The 13,094-nt window shown below is 39.5% G+C and overlaps 1 protein-coding gene across 2 annotated transcripts in view; it reads left to right on the top strand.

Annotated features, from left to right (window-relative positions):
• LOC132829626 (cell surface glycoprotein MUC18-like) overlaps positions 1 to 13,094 on the top strand; it is a 197,576-nt gene that overhangs the window by 171,665 nt on the left and 12,817 nt on the right. For both annotated transcript variants that reach the window (XM_060846939.1, XM_060846940.1), the window contains exons 9-13: positions 1,378 to 1,502; positions 2,462 to 2,597; positions 6,246 to 6,370; positions 10,708 to 10,846; positions 12,410 to 12,448. In XM_060846939.1, the coding sequence (XP_060702922.1) occupies positions 1,378 to 1,502; positions 2,462 to 2,597; positions 6,246 to 6,370; positions 10,708 to 10,846; positions 12,410 to 12,448 (564 nt within the window). The remainder of the gene's footprint in view (positions 1 to 1,377; positions 1,503 to 2,461; positions 2,598 to 6,245; positions 6,371 to 10,707; positions 10,847 to 12,409; positions 12,449 to 13,094) is intronic.

Below are 13,094 nucleotides of genomic sequence, written 5' to 3'. Positions count from 1 at the left end.
CCATGATGTTATTGAATGGTGGAACAAGCTTGAAGAATCTAATCTGCTCCTTGTTCCTATGTCTCTCAGAGCCACTCTGGAAGTGAACTATCAGGCAGCATGTACTGTTCATTCATTGGATCACATCAGTGTCGAGACCAACATTGATTGCCCATCTCTAATTGCCCGAGAGAAGGTGTAATGAGCTGCCATCTTAAATTGCTGCATTCCTTGGGGTATAAAGACACCCAGTTTATTGTTAGGAATGTTAATTAGGGATGTTCAAAGGGAACTGGGTGTCCTTGTACTCCAGTCAATTGAAGTAGACAGGTGCAACAGACAATTACAAGACAACTGGTATTCATTGGCCTTCACTGCAAGAGGATTTTAGTTCAGATGTCAGGATATCTGACTGCAGTTATACAAGGCCTTAAAGAGAGCACACTGAGTACTGCGTGCAGTTTTGGTCTCCCTACCTAAGAAAGGATATACTTAGCATTGAAGTGATATTTTATCCAAGGGGTGGCACGGTGGCTCAGTGGTTAGCACACCGCCAGGAACCTGGGTTCGATTCCTGCCTCAGGCGACTGTGTGGAATTTGCACATTCTCCCTGTGTCTGTGTGGGTTTCCTCCCACAGTCCAAAGATGTGCAGGTCAGGTGAATTGGCCATGCCAGATTGCCCTTAGTGGTAGGTGCTTTAGTAAATTAAGGTAGGGGAATGGGTCTGGGTGGGTTACTCTTTAGAAGGTCAGTGTGGACTTGTTGGGCTGAAGGGGCATGTTTGCACACTGTAGGGAATCTAATCTAAACGCGAGTTCACTGGGCTGATGCCGGGGATGGTAGAACTGCCCAATGAGGAGACATTGGATCAAGTAGGTCTATTTTCACCAGAGTTTAGAAAGATAAGAGGGATCTGATTGAAACATAAAATAATCTAACAAGGCTAGATGCACTGTAGGGTGAATGTATTTCCTGGTTGAGAAACCGAGAACTGAATGCAGCCTCACAATATGGGATAAACCATTTAGGACAGTGATGAGGAAAAATGTCTTCACTCACAGTGTAGTGAATGTAGAAATGTTTACCAGAAACGCTGTGGAGGCCAAATCACTGAATATATTCAAGAAAGAGATAAGTAACATTTCAGATTTTAAAGGCATCAAAGTATGGGGAGAAAGCAGGAATATGGCATTTGAGAGAAAGGATCAGCTGTGATCACACTGAATGGTGAAGGAGGCTTGAAGAACTGAATGACTGACTTCTGCTCCTGGCCTTATAGTTCTATGAAAGGGCTGAAAGGCCAGATTCAAGTTTAATGTAAGGATTAAGGGGCGCAGCTATTAAATTGGAATAATAAGTAATTGAGTTTCTGTCCCTCTCTGCACCTCTCCAACAGATCTGGATCCTATTGTATTGAAACCAAGAGGACCATACATTTTTGAGGAGGGTGACAAAAATAAAAATATTTATTGTAGCGCAGAAGGATCACAACAGACATCTGTGATTTGGAAAAAACACAAGGTAGGATTAAAACCCATAGAACAAATTTGGAAAGAGCCTTTGGAATAATTTCCTCTTTGTGCAATATTTAGTAGGATGGTTAAGGTGCCTGTACCAATTCCTGGCTCTGTGTTTGATGGAATTGTTTAGGAAGACTTTTATTCTGAAATTCTATGCTGTATCCACTCTGTGTTTGATGGGGACTGTGTAGAGGAGGTTTGATCATTTTAAAAAATTTCCCATTGTTGTTTACCGATATTGTTGACATTCATTGCCCCAATTGCTATCAGCTTTTCCAAACTTACCTGGTTTTTATTATATTTCTATTTTTCCCTGTTACCTTAAAACATATATTATTGGGAATATCTAGGGAATAATGACAAAGTTTTACTCCTCATATCTTTAACTAGCCTTTGGTCATCTGACCTAGTGACGCCTTATTTGGCTTGGAATCATTTTGCTCTGTAATATGGCCATGAAGTGCCTTGGGATGTTTCAATATGTAAAAAGTACTGTAGAAATATAAGCTTTCTTGTTGGAGAAGATCATTGCCTTACTTGTGTGCGGTGAACATTTATTAGCCCAAAGCTGAATACTGTCCAAGCCTTGCTTTGTCATCTCAGTCTGCTTCATTATCTGAGGAGTTGCAACTAGAACAGAGCATTGTATGATTGTAGGAAACACACCCAACTTCTGTGCAAAATGATGGAACAGCTGAAATTGTTTGATGTGGAACATTGCCACATGGAACTCCCTGCGGTGCTGACATAGGACTGAGATGTTTGGTATCCAATTATCACAAAAGACTTCCCTTGTGCTAAATATGGCTCCAGCCCAAAGAGCTTTTTTTCACTAATTTCAATACGGCACTTGGAATTGGTGATAAAGAGAGACTTCTGATTGAATTTGCACAGGAACATACTTTTTGAGAAATTTACCACTTCTCCTGTTTATTAATCATTTCCTGATTCTTCCTTTAGAAGATAGTCAGTTCTACAAATCTTCTTCAACTACCAGTGGTCACATCTGATGGTTCTGGAAACTATACCTGTGAAGTTACAATCCGGGATGTTCCAAGCCTGTTTAAAAAAAAATCCATCAGAGTTACAGTCAAAGGTATGAACAGCCGATTAGTAAAATCACTGCACAACCTGTATACTGTTACATACATGTAAAAAAATTAGGAGCAGGAGCAGGTAATTTGGTTTCTCTTCCTTTCAACAAGCTCGTGCTGATCTGCGTGTGACCTAACTTTGATAACCTTCACTCCCTTATTAGTGAAGAAACCATCTGTCTCTCCCCAAAAGATATTCAATGACTCTGCCTTTACCACTCTGGGGAAAAGTTCCAAAGATTCACAACCTTTCAAAGGGAAAAACCTTCTCCTCATTTCCATATTAAATAGAAGAATGATTTTTAAACGTGTCCCCTAGTTGTCATCTTTCCCACAAAGGGTACTGTCCTTTCAGCATTCACTGTCAGAGCCTTTCATCATCTTTTATGTCTTTTACATATAATAAGATCATCTCTTATTCTTCTAAAGTCATTAGGTACAGGCTTTCCACAGATGATAACACCATCAGTTCAGTGAATCTTCTCTCAATTACTTCGAAAACATTTATATCCTTTTTTAAAGAGAGCACAACTTTATATAGGACTGTAGATGTTAGTTTACTTACAACCTGACACCTGCACAGATACATTATTCATGGCTCCAACAGCTGATATGCTCAATACAACACTTTGATATATTCCATAAATCAATGGAATATATTGATTTATATATTCCACACCCACACTATAAAAATCTGATGTAGTCCACATTGCTCACTCGAATGCCTTACTTCAGCCCATACCTCTCACAGTAATGCTCCGATACACCTAAATTGCTCTGTATAATGTTGATAAAGCCCACCCTCACACTGTAACACTTATTTATCCCAAACTCCTCACAGAAACACTCTGATATACCCTAAACTATTCAGGATTATAATGGTACCCCGAGGCGAAGAAAGACTGTTCGACTCATCAAGTCCCTGCTAACTCTCTGTTGAAAAATCCACTTAGTTCCTCTTCCCCGCTTTATCCCTTTAGCCCTGCACGTTTACTTCCTTCAAGTGCACATCCAATTTCCTATATAAATCATTCAATATTATTACTTACATCACTTTTGTATACAAGTTGTTCCAGGTCATTATTCAGTGTTTCAGAAAAATGTTCTTCCTCACTTTCTCCTTGTCTCTTACCCAATATCTGAAGTTTGTGTTCCCTTGTTTTCCAACTACCTAATCAGAATTGTTTGTGTATGTATTCCCTACTTAAATCTGTCATCGTTCTTGTACAACTCTATCACATTTTCAATGTGCTTTGTTCCAAGGATGAAAACACGGTTTCTCATTGCAACCTTGAAACTGAAATCCACCATTCTGGCACCATTCTGGTAAATCATCACTGCCCCTTTTCAAGGTGCTCCACAACTTTCCTAAGGTCTGATGACCAGAATTGGAAGCAAAACTGTTGTAGCATAACCCAAGCTTTATATAGGTTCAGCATAATTTCCCTACTTGCATCATTAACACCTCAATTTATGAATCCCAAGATCTCATTTGCTTTGCCATTATCTCAAAGGTGTATTTGCATCCAACCCCAGGTCCCACTGTTCCCGCACATAGTATGGAATTGTGCCACTAAATCAATATTGCCCTTTCTACTGATCTCTCTGATATTTGTTTCTACCAAAATGTATCACCTCATTTCTCAGTGTTAAGTTCTGTCTGCCATTTGTCTACCCATTCTGCTGGTTTATCTATGTCCTATTGCAGTTGAATAGTACTTTTTCTCACTGTATACCATTCCTCCAAATTAGATTCATTAGCAACTTTTGAAATTTCACTTTACATTCCATTATCCAAGTCATATATATTTAAAAAATCAGTGTCCTAGCACTCTTGACCATCCTCCATTCTGAAACATGTCCTTTTTCATAATAGTGTTTCTGTTCTTATGGCAGATTTTTATCTAAGTTAACCTGAACTGGCCTCCATATTTCATGAATCTCAATTTTGCAAAGGAAATGTTTAATGGTATTCTTTCAAACATTTTCTTAAAATTTATATAAACAGCAATCAAGACTTTCCTTTTAACATTACTATTATTTTAAGAAAACATTACTTTGAAATAGTTAAGTACAGTTTGTCTTTTGCAAATCCATGCTAATTCTTTATCAACTCAAACCTTTCTAAGTACATATTGATTGCTTTCTTTGATTATTGTTTCTAAAACTTTATGCACAAATTTTGAACTGATCAGCTGTGGTGGCTAGACTGACACCTTTCTTGAGTGTAAAGATGTCATGTTTTCCACTCCCCAATCCTGTTGAACCTCTGTTGTTTCTAGGGAAGATTGAAAGCCTATGGCAAGTCCTTCTGCTATCTCCACTCCCATTTCCTTAAGCAAAATGGGATATAATCTATCTGAAACAGGCTGATAATCCACAATAAGAAAAGCTAGTCTTTCCAGATTTGGAGATGCCAGCATTGGACTGGAGTGTGCAAAGTTAAAAATCACACAATACCAGGTTATAGTCCAAAGGTTTAATTGGAAGCATTAGCTTTCAGAGCGTTGCTCCTTGATCCACCTGATGGAGTGTCGCTCCGAAAGCTAGTGCTTCCAATTAAAACTTTGGACTATAACCTGGTGTTGTGTGATTTTTAGTCTTTCTGGTACATCCTACCCATCAGTTTTTACCCTAGTCTCTTTTTTTTCTTGTCTGTCACTTCTGCAGGAGTAATAAAGAAAGTTTGTTTATGTTGTGGGGATGTTAGACAGAAAAGGGAACAGTAGCCTGTCATTGCTTTCGAATAAGCAATGATTGATTTCACCTTAGGAAAACCCTGAGCTTTTGGGTTCATTTCAAAGGGGATCTAACTGACGTCAGGTGCAATAATAGTCTTCCCTAAAAAAAAAATTAGTCAGAACAGTTAGGAAATAAGTTCCTCAGTGAAAAAGCGTAATTTGTAAAATTTCCAGATCAGGGATATTTGATTAGAACTTTGCAGATTATTAAGAGACTGAGAAAGTCTAAGTTCTCAGTTGGGGTGAGTCTTTATAGTAAAAGATTTCACAGCTTACAGAGCCAGAACCAAGAAGAAAGTTAAGTCAAACTTTCAGATTTGATAGGGAAGAAAATTTTCACTCAGTTTCTCTCACCTGTAAACTGATGTTGCTGAGTATATTTGATTTTGTTTTGCCATCTTTTTTGAAATCTTTCAAACTGTTATATGTAGATAACTAGGATTGTTTTCTTTTATATAATAAACCTGTGTTTTATTATTAAAACCAAGTTTGCAGCCTTGTCTGCTCATGTTTTAGTGAAAGATAGCCATGTTAAATTAGGAGAAACAAAATATGATCCATCAGGCCAGATTTCATTCTGGAACCTGATTTGTAACATCAGCTGAGATCATACTGTACTTCATATGCATCCTGTGGTACAGGGTTCTGTGAGAGGTTTGTAAATGTCTGCAGCTAAGAACCAGACCCAATTTGATTAAGATGACTTCGACCCAGTTGTTTTCCACAATGCGAGACTTAGAAATATTGAACTGTCCAGGTTCACTAACGGGTGCTGGTAATAAAGGATATGTATCCCAGCAACAGGCAGCGCCTTCAGGAAAGGCTTGGAGAATAAATATCCAGCTAAATAAAGAAATGTCTGTTAGTGTAGTACCCTAGAATTGAACTCGTGTGTTTTTCTTCCTGCAGAGCCACCTAAAGTAAATTGTACGGAGAAGATATTCTACAAAAATGGACATTATGTCAACCTGACTTGTATTTTCAAAGGCTATCCAATACCAAACATCACATGTAGCATTGGAAAGGAGGTAAAGGTATGTAAATAGCACACATTGCATGATCCTTTGGGGCACCAGTTGATGAAAGTAGCATGGAGGGCTGAAACAATTGTGAAGAGCTCTCAAACAATACATACAAAAATATGAATGACAGAAACTGGATTAATCACCTATTTTGAATATTGCTGCATTTCAGAAATAGACAACGCACAACTTAAACAAACATAACAGCATTGCATGTTGTATAAGGGTTTTACTTTGATCTGTACAGTTTATTCTGGGATCTTAGGATAAAATTGCCACAGTCTCTGCCTCCATCCTACTTTGTTCTCTACTGGCCAAAACAGCTGTGTTAGTGATAGCTGTAAAGTTCACCTTGTGGTTCTATGCCAAGCAACATTCTCTGTAAGGCAGAGAACCAGGAAAATAAAATCTGCACACGTTTTGATCATCTACACACCGGACGGCTGCATCTGAACGACATATGAAGGAATTCTCCCTAGATCCGTATGGCACGTTCCCAAGGGCCGCGTACAGATCCCCAGTGAATTCCAGGATCCTCCACTTGCCAGAATAAGGCACAATCCTTCTCAGCTGAATACTCTCACTCCACGCTTTCAATCACTTTCAACTCCACACACATTTTAAAAACTTGTGATTGTCAAAGCAGGCACTGGGAAGGGGAAGAATCCAGATCACATCACATCCTGGAGTTAGAATCTTTAGGAACAGAGTTTGGAAGTCCTGGGAGTTTACAGTCTTATCAGAGACCAGGAGGATCAGGCATGAGATCCAGAATGCAGACTGCCATTCAAGAAGGAAGTTACATTTCACTTTTGTATTTTAAAACTTTGTTCTCTTGTTAAAGTTTAAAGTATGGCCAGATGAAAAGCAGACGAGTCTTCAAGCTCCTTAAAAAAGAAATGCTGTGCACATTTCAAAAGGGAATGGCTTTCCAAGTTCATCAAAACAAAAATGCCAGCTTCAACACTGAAGTAGAACATATGAATTAGTGAAATGTTCACTTATCATGAAACTATTTACTCTAAAGCAATTGCTGGCAGTAGGTCAGTACGAAGAAAAAGGGGCAGGATCAGAAATTGGACGACCTAAAGTTGCATTTGAGCAGAAGTGCACAAAGAAGCACTTTTATTTGTTTCATAAACAAATAAAAGGTGGAACTTTACGAGTGCTCACCAAAAGACCATGACATGATGGTAGAGCTTGCAGAGAGGAAAATACCAATGTGGATATGGTGAAAGTTCTCATTGATAATATCATATTAGCAGTAAACTTGAATTCTTTATGTGCAAACCATTCAGGATTATGTAGCAAAGTTCAAAGCAATTGCTGAGAGCTGGCACAGCAAGCATTACACCTTTGAATTTGTGGAGTGTATTAGCCTTGTAATACCGTCACGAGAAAGGTTACTGTATGCAAAAGGCCTGTAATTGTAAACTACATAAATGCACACTTTTAATCTTTAATAAACAAATTGTGAAAAAATTGCTGCATAGCTTCTGCTCAATGAATGCAATGCGTTGCTTAGATGTCTACGGGTTCCACACAAGTCCCAGAAAAATTGAGAGAACTCGAAAGTCGGGCCTGTCACCTGAGTCGACCCAGAAAATCTGGTTCCATCGTTATTAAAAGTTTGTAATTAAACCGTGGAGGCTATAAAATGTCTTTCTGCTGTTGTGCGGAGTTAGGGATGGAATTAGCATTAAGGTGCAAGGTAGTGGAGGCCGGGACGCTAAGTGTCTTCAAGCCAGAGATTGATAGATTCTTGTTGTCTCGAGGAATTAAGGGCTACGGGGAGAACGCTGGTAAGTGGAGTTGAAATGCCCATCAGCCATGATTGAATGGCGGAGTGGACTCGATGGGCCGAATGGCCTTACTTCCACTCCTATGTCTTATGGTCTTATTTTATCACAAGTCTTCTCAACTTATTTATTCTTTTGGTGAATTCCTCAGTTTTATATCTTTGACATCTTTATCCTTTCTGCTCCCTTTGTTTTAAATGTTGCCTTTTTTTCCCCTCTCTCACTGGATTGTTGGCTCACAGCCAACTGTCTCCTAAGGCCTTCCTTCCATTTATAGGAGGGTATGGACTTGCCTATAGGAATTGGCTTTTATGTGAAGGTGCCAAATTACAAAAGTCTATTTCTTGTATCTCATGCTTTCTATTCTGTCCCTCAATCTCTTGTCTGCCTGAACTTGGCATTTGTTTCTCTATTTATTTATTTATTTCTCTCTCTCAGGGAAGTCGGAGAATTCCAACAGTGTGGAAGCAGACCATTTAGCCCAACAAACTCACGCTGACCCTTCGAAGTGTAACCCACCCAGATCCATTCCCCTAACATATTACTCCACATTTCCCCCTGATTAATGTATCTAACTCACACATCCCTGAACACTATAGGCAACTTAGCATGGCCAATTCATCCAACCTGCACATCTTTGTATTGTGAGAGGAAACCCACCCCCACACAGACGCAGGGAGAATGTGCAAACTTCAGACAGTCATCAGAGGTTGGAATCGAACTCAGGTCCCTGGCGCTGTAAGGCAGCAGTGCAAACCACTGAATCAATGTGCCACCCATTCTTTCATGAATGAGAACTTTTTTTTGAAAATTGAGAGCAGAGGTACATGATGCAGTTCCTTGAATCTATTTCCCCAATCAAAAAGACCATGGTTTAATGTCTGCCTCAGGTCCACATTTACAGCGTGTCTCCATATCCTTGACAGCGTATCTCCGTATCCTTTACAGGGTGTCTCCATAACCTTTACAGGGTGTCTCCATCTCCTTGACGGCGTGTCTCCATATCCATTACGGCATATCTCCATATCTTTTCATTCTCTTTGGGTTTGGAGCTATATTTATCTCCTTAAGGGTGTGCATCAGCACCTCTCTATAATACAAAATTCCCAAGATTTGCAACTCTCTAAGTGAAGTCTCCAACTTTCAAACTCTCTTGATCATGATTAAATCGCTTATCTTGACATTCTGTCACCTTGCTAAGGTTCTTGAGCCAGGAGAAACATTTTGTCAACAGCGGTCCTGTCAACCCTTCTATGAATTTTATACATCTCAATGGAATCACCTGATTTGTCCTCAAAGATCAGCCTCTCCACCTTTCATCCTTGAAATCAATTCAGTGAACACTCAATACACACCCTGTAGAGCAAATGTATCCTTTCCGTGGTATGGAGTCTAGAACAATACCCAGTGCTGGGTAAAGTCTCACCAAAACCTTGTATCTGGAGCAAGATATCCTTATCCTTCTAATCCTCTCCTATTGCAATAAAGTCTATCATTGCTTTACCAATTGTTGCTGAACTTCCATTTTGATATTTGTGATACATAACAAAGTCGCTCCAATGTTATACTAATTTATTCCGTATCCTTCACCATGGCGCTGATATTATAAACAGTCTTGCTCCACAACATTCATTGTAGTATACTGATATAGTCCACATGCTCTTTTTTTCCCACCCTACCTAACTTAGTATCATCAGGAAACAGAATTACATGGTGTTTGTGCCCTCACCTGTCTACTTTTTCACTAAATTCAAATTCCACAATCAGCCATAATGAAATATGAACTCTTGCCCCTTGAACGTTAGTCTAGGTTCCTCGATTACTACTCCAGTGATTTGATAATTATGCTACCACCTCTCCTGATGTGCCCTTACCTGAGCCATTGATATTAATTATCAACAGCCAAGATTCAAGTACTGATCCTTATAACATCCCACTAATTATTGCCCGCCAATCTCAAGACGATTTATTTGTTCTTACTCTTTGTCTTCTTTCCATTAACGATCCTCAATCAATGCTAAAATATAACTGCCAATTCTAGGAGTCTTAATGTTTGTCACAGCTTCTAATCCAAACATCTTCTATTATCCCTTATCCAGCCTGCTAGTTACACCTCCACAAAGCTTCAGCAGATTTGTCAATTATTATACTCTTTCATAATACCGTATTGATTCTGTTTAATCATGATTTTCAATGTGCTTTGTTGCCACATCTTCAGTAATAGATTCTAGCATTTTCACAGCATTGATGTCAAATTAATTCATACAGTTTATAGTTTCCTTTTATCTCCTTTTCCTCAATAGCAGGTTACATTTTCTAATTCCAATCAATGTATAGTGAATGGCACAGGTATCTGCTTTTCTCTATTTCTTCTGAACCAGATATCTTTATGAGTGAGATTGTCAGTTTTTAACAGGGATTCTGATGGTTTAGTTAACTCCATATGCAAGAATTTTAAAGGAGAAACTCTTCAAATATCCTCCACTGAATTCTGCCATGGTTCCTCAGTTGATTTTTTTTATGTTCATTTTTTTTCCCATCTTTGTACAGGACATAAAAAAGCATCTGTTGCCTAATCACATTGTTATCAGTGAATTGACTGTACTGCTTCCTGCAGAGGGACTGAACGTGACTTGTAATGGCACCAATGAATATGGGAGTAAGACCCACAACTCCGTTGTGCAGAGAGGTAAGAGTCTAATCACAACTCATCTAGGATTGGACTGAAGCATTAACACCAAAGTGAAGCATTTCTGTCAAAATGATCCTGAGAATTTTCTCTTCTCAGAAGGGTAATGAATCTCAATTGTGCTCAGTCATAGTTTTGTAGGTGCTGGTCACTCACAGCTCCTCACCCAAGCCGAGATAATAACTTGCAGTACCAAAGGAAACATCACACAAATGCTAAACCTGTTTTCATCCAATGCCAATCCCTTCACTTTTTGGAAGTATTACTGATTGGGAATTGGGAGTAGGACTGGAAGATGGAATTCTTCACCAATCACCATGGGGTGGCACGGTTGCTCAGTGGTTAGCACTGCTGCCTCACAGCACCAGGGTCCCAGGTTCAATTCCGACCTCGGGTGACTATCTGTGTGGAGTTTGCACATTCTCCCCATGTCTGTCTGGGTTTCCTCCAGGTGCTCTGATTTCCTCCCAAAATCCAAAGATGTGCAGGTTAGGTGAACTGGCCATGCTAAATTGCCCAAAGTGTTCGGTACATTAGTCAGGGGTAAATGTTGGGGAATAGGTCTGATGGGTTGCTCTTCAGAGGGTCAGTGTGGACTTGTTGAGCTGGAGGGCCTGTTTCCATATTGTAGGAAATCTAATCAATTTTGGGGGAGATTCAGGGCCAAAGGGTACTTATTTAGTTATTTCTTATATCTAAGGATTCCCAATTTTTGTAAGATAAAGAGGAATATTTCCCCTATTGGTAAGAGCTTTACACTGTATTGAACCAGGGGCTGTACCTGTCCGAGGAGTGTTTAATGGAGACAGTGTACAGGAAGATTTACTCTGTATTTAAACATGTACATTGCCCATCCTGGGAATGTTTGCTGGGGCCAGTGTGGAGCAATTATTCCAAATTGTCTTGTGTCTGCAATCCCATTTTTAGGCTTGAAAATTATCATGACCCCTTAATGAGAACTGAGTGGAGGAGGGCAGCTGCACAGCTGTTACAACTGAATTCAATTTTCATGGTAACCATTGCTGCCTCAGAGCTCACAACCCCAACATTTCAGCTTGTGCTGCTACTTGGGATCCAACTCTTACTTTGGGAAGTCCTTCTATTGAAGGACCTTTACTTCATGACTCCATGCTGTATCTGTCCTGGGAATGTTTGATGGGCACAGAGTAGAGGAAACTTGTGCTATCCCTATCCTGGAAGTGTTAGAATGGGACTACAAGAGAGCTTCATTCTATATCTAATCCTGTGCTGCACCTGTCTTGGGACTGTTTGATGGGGACAGTTAGAATGAGCCTCACTCTGTATCTAATCCTGTGCCGTACCTGTCACGGGAGTGTTTGATGGTGATACGGCTTTATTCTATATCTAACCACATGTTGCATATGCCCAGGAAATGCTTCATGGAGTTCTCTTTAACACACATTCTGCATTCTCTGCATTTTTAAATGATATTTCTGTGTGTGAAAAATCAGCTAAATGTTCCATTCCTCACAAGCACCCTTGCTGCGTTTTAAAAAATGCACAGTGGGGTCAATTAACAATTCTCTATTTACTCCTTTTCAGAGTCAACGGCAGTTTCTACAAAAAGGCCTCCTATTGCTGGTAAGAATCAGTTAATGTGGACCACCTTTACATGTCAGGCAATACAGATTAAATCATAGAATCATAGAGACATTGAGATATACAGCTCGGAAACAGATCTTTAGGATCAACTTGTCCATGCCAACCAGATTTCCTAAATTAATCTAGTCCCATTTCCCAGTATTTGGCCCATATCCCTCTAAACCTTCCTATTCATATACCCAGCCTTTCAAATGTTGTAATTGTCCCAGTCTCTTATCACTTCCTCTGGCAGCTCATTTCATATGCGCACCACCCTCTATGTGAAAAAGTCACCCCTTTGGTCCCTTTCAAATCTTTCCCCCCTCACCTTAAAACTGCTGCAAGATATTTGTAAAGATTTATCCTTAGAACACATGAATGTGCAATTTCCTGAGATCTCATTAAAATTACCTCGTTCTGCTTGTTGTATATTAAGCCTCTGAATTAATATGTTAGCACTGAGAATAAGGCTGGTGATTGTCAGAGAATTGTCCAAATACAAATAGAGGCTACATATAGATCTTGTGAAATTGACAAACACTGGTTTAATTCTCACGATATCGTGGGGAAGACAAACTGACTGGACTGATACAAAATGAACACTTTGCACAGTTAGAACATAGAACAGTACAGCACAGAACGGGCC

Source organism: Hemiscyllium ocellatum, chromosome 29, assembly GCF_020745735.1.
Source record: "Hemiscyllium ocellatum isolate sHemOce1 chromosome 29, sHemOce1.pat.X.cur, whole genome shotgun sequence".
In the NCBI taxonomy this organism is placed as follows: Eukaryota; Metazoa; Chordata; class Chondrichthyes; order Orectolobiformes; family Hemiscylliidae; genus Hemiscyllium; species Hemiscyllium ocellatum.
Note: the sequence above shows the minus strand (reverse complement) of the source record. Positions and strands in the feature narration are given on the sequence as shown.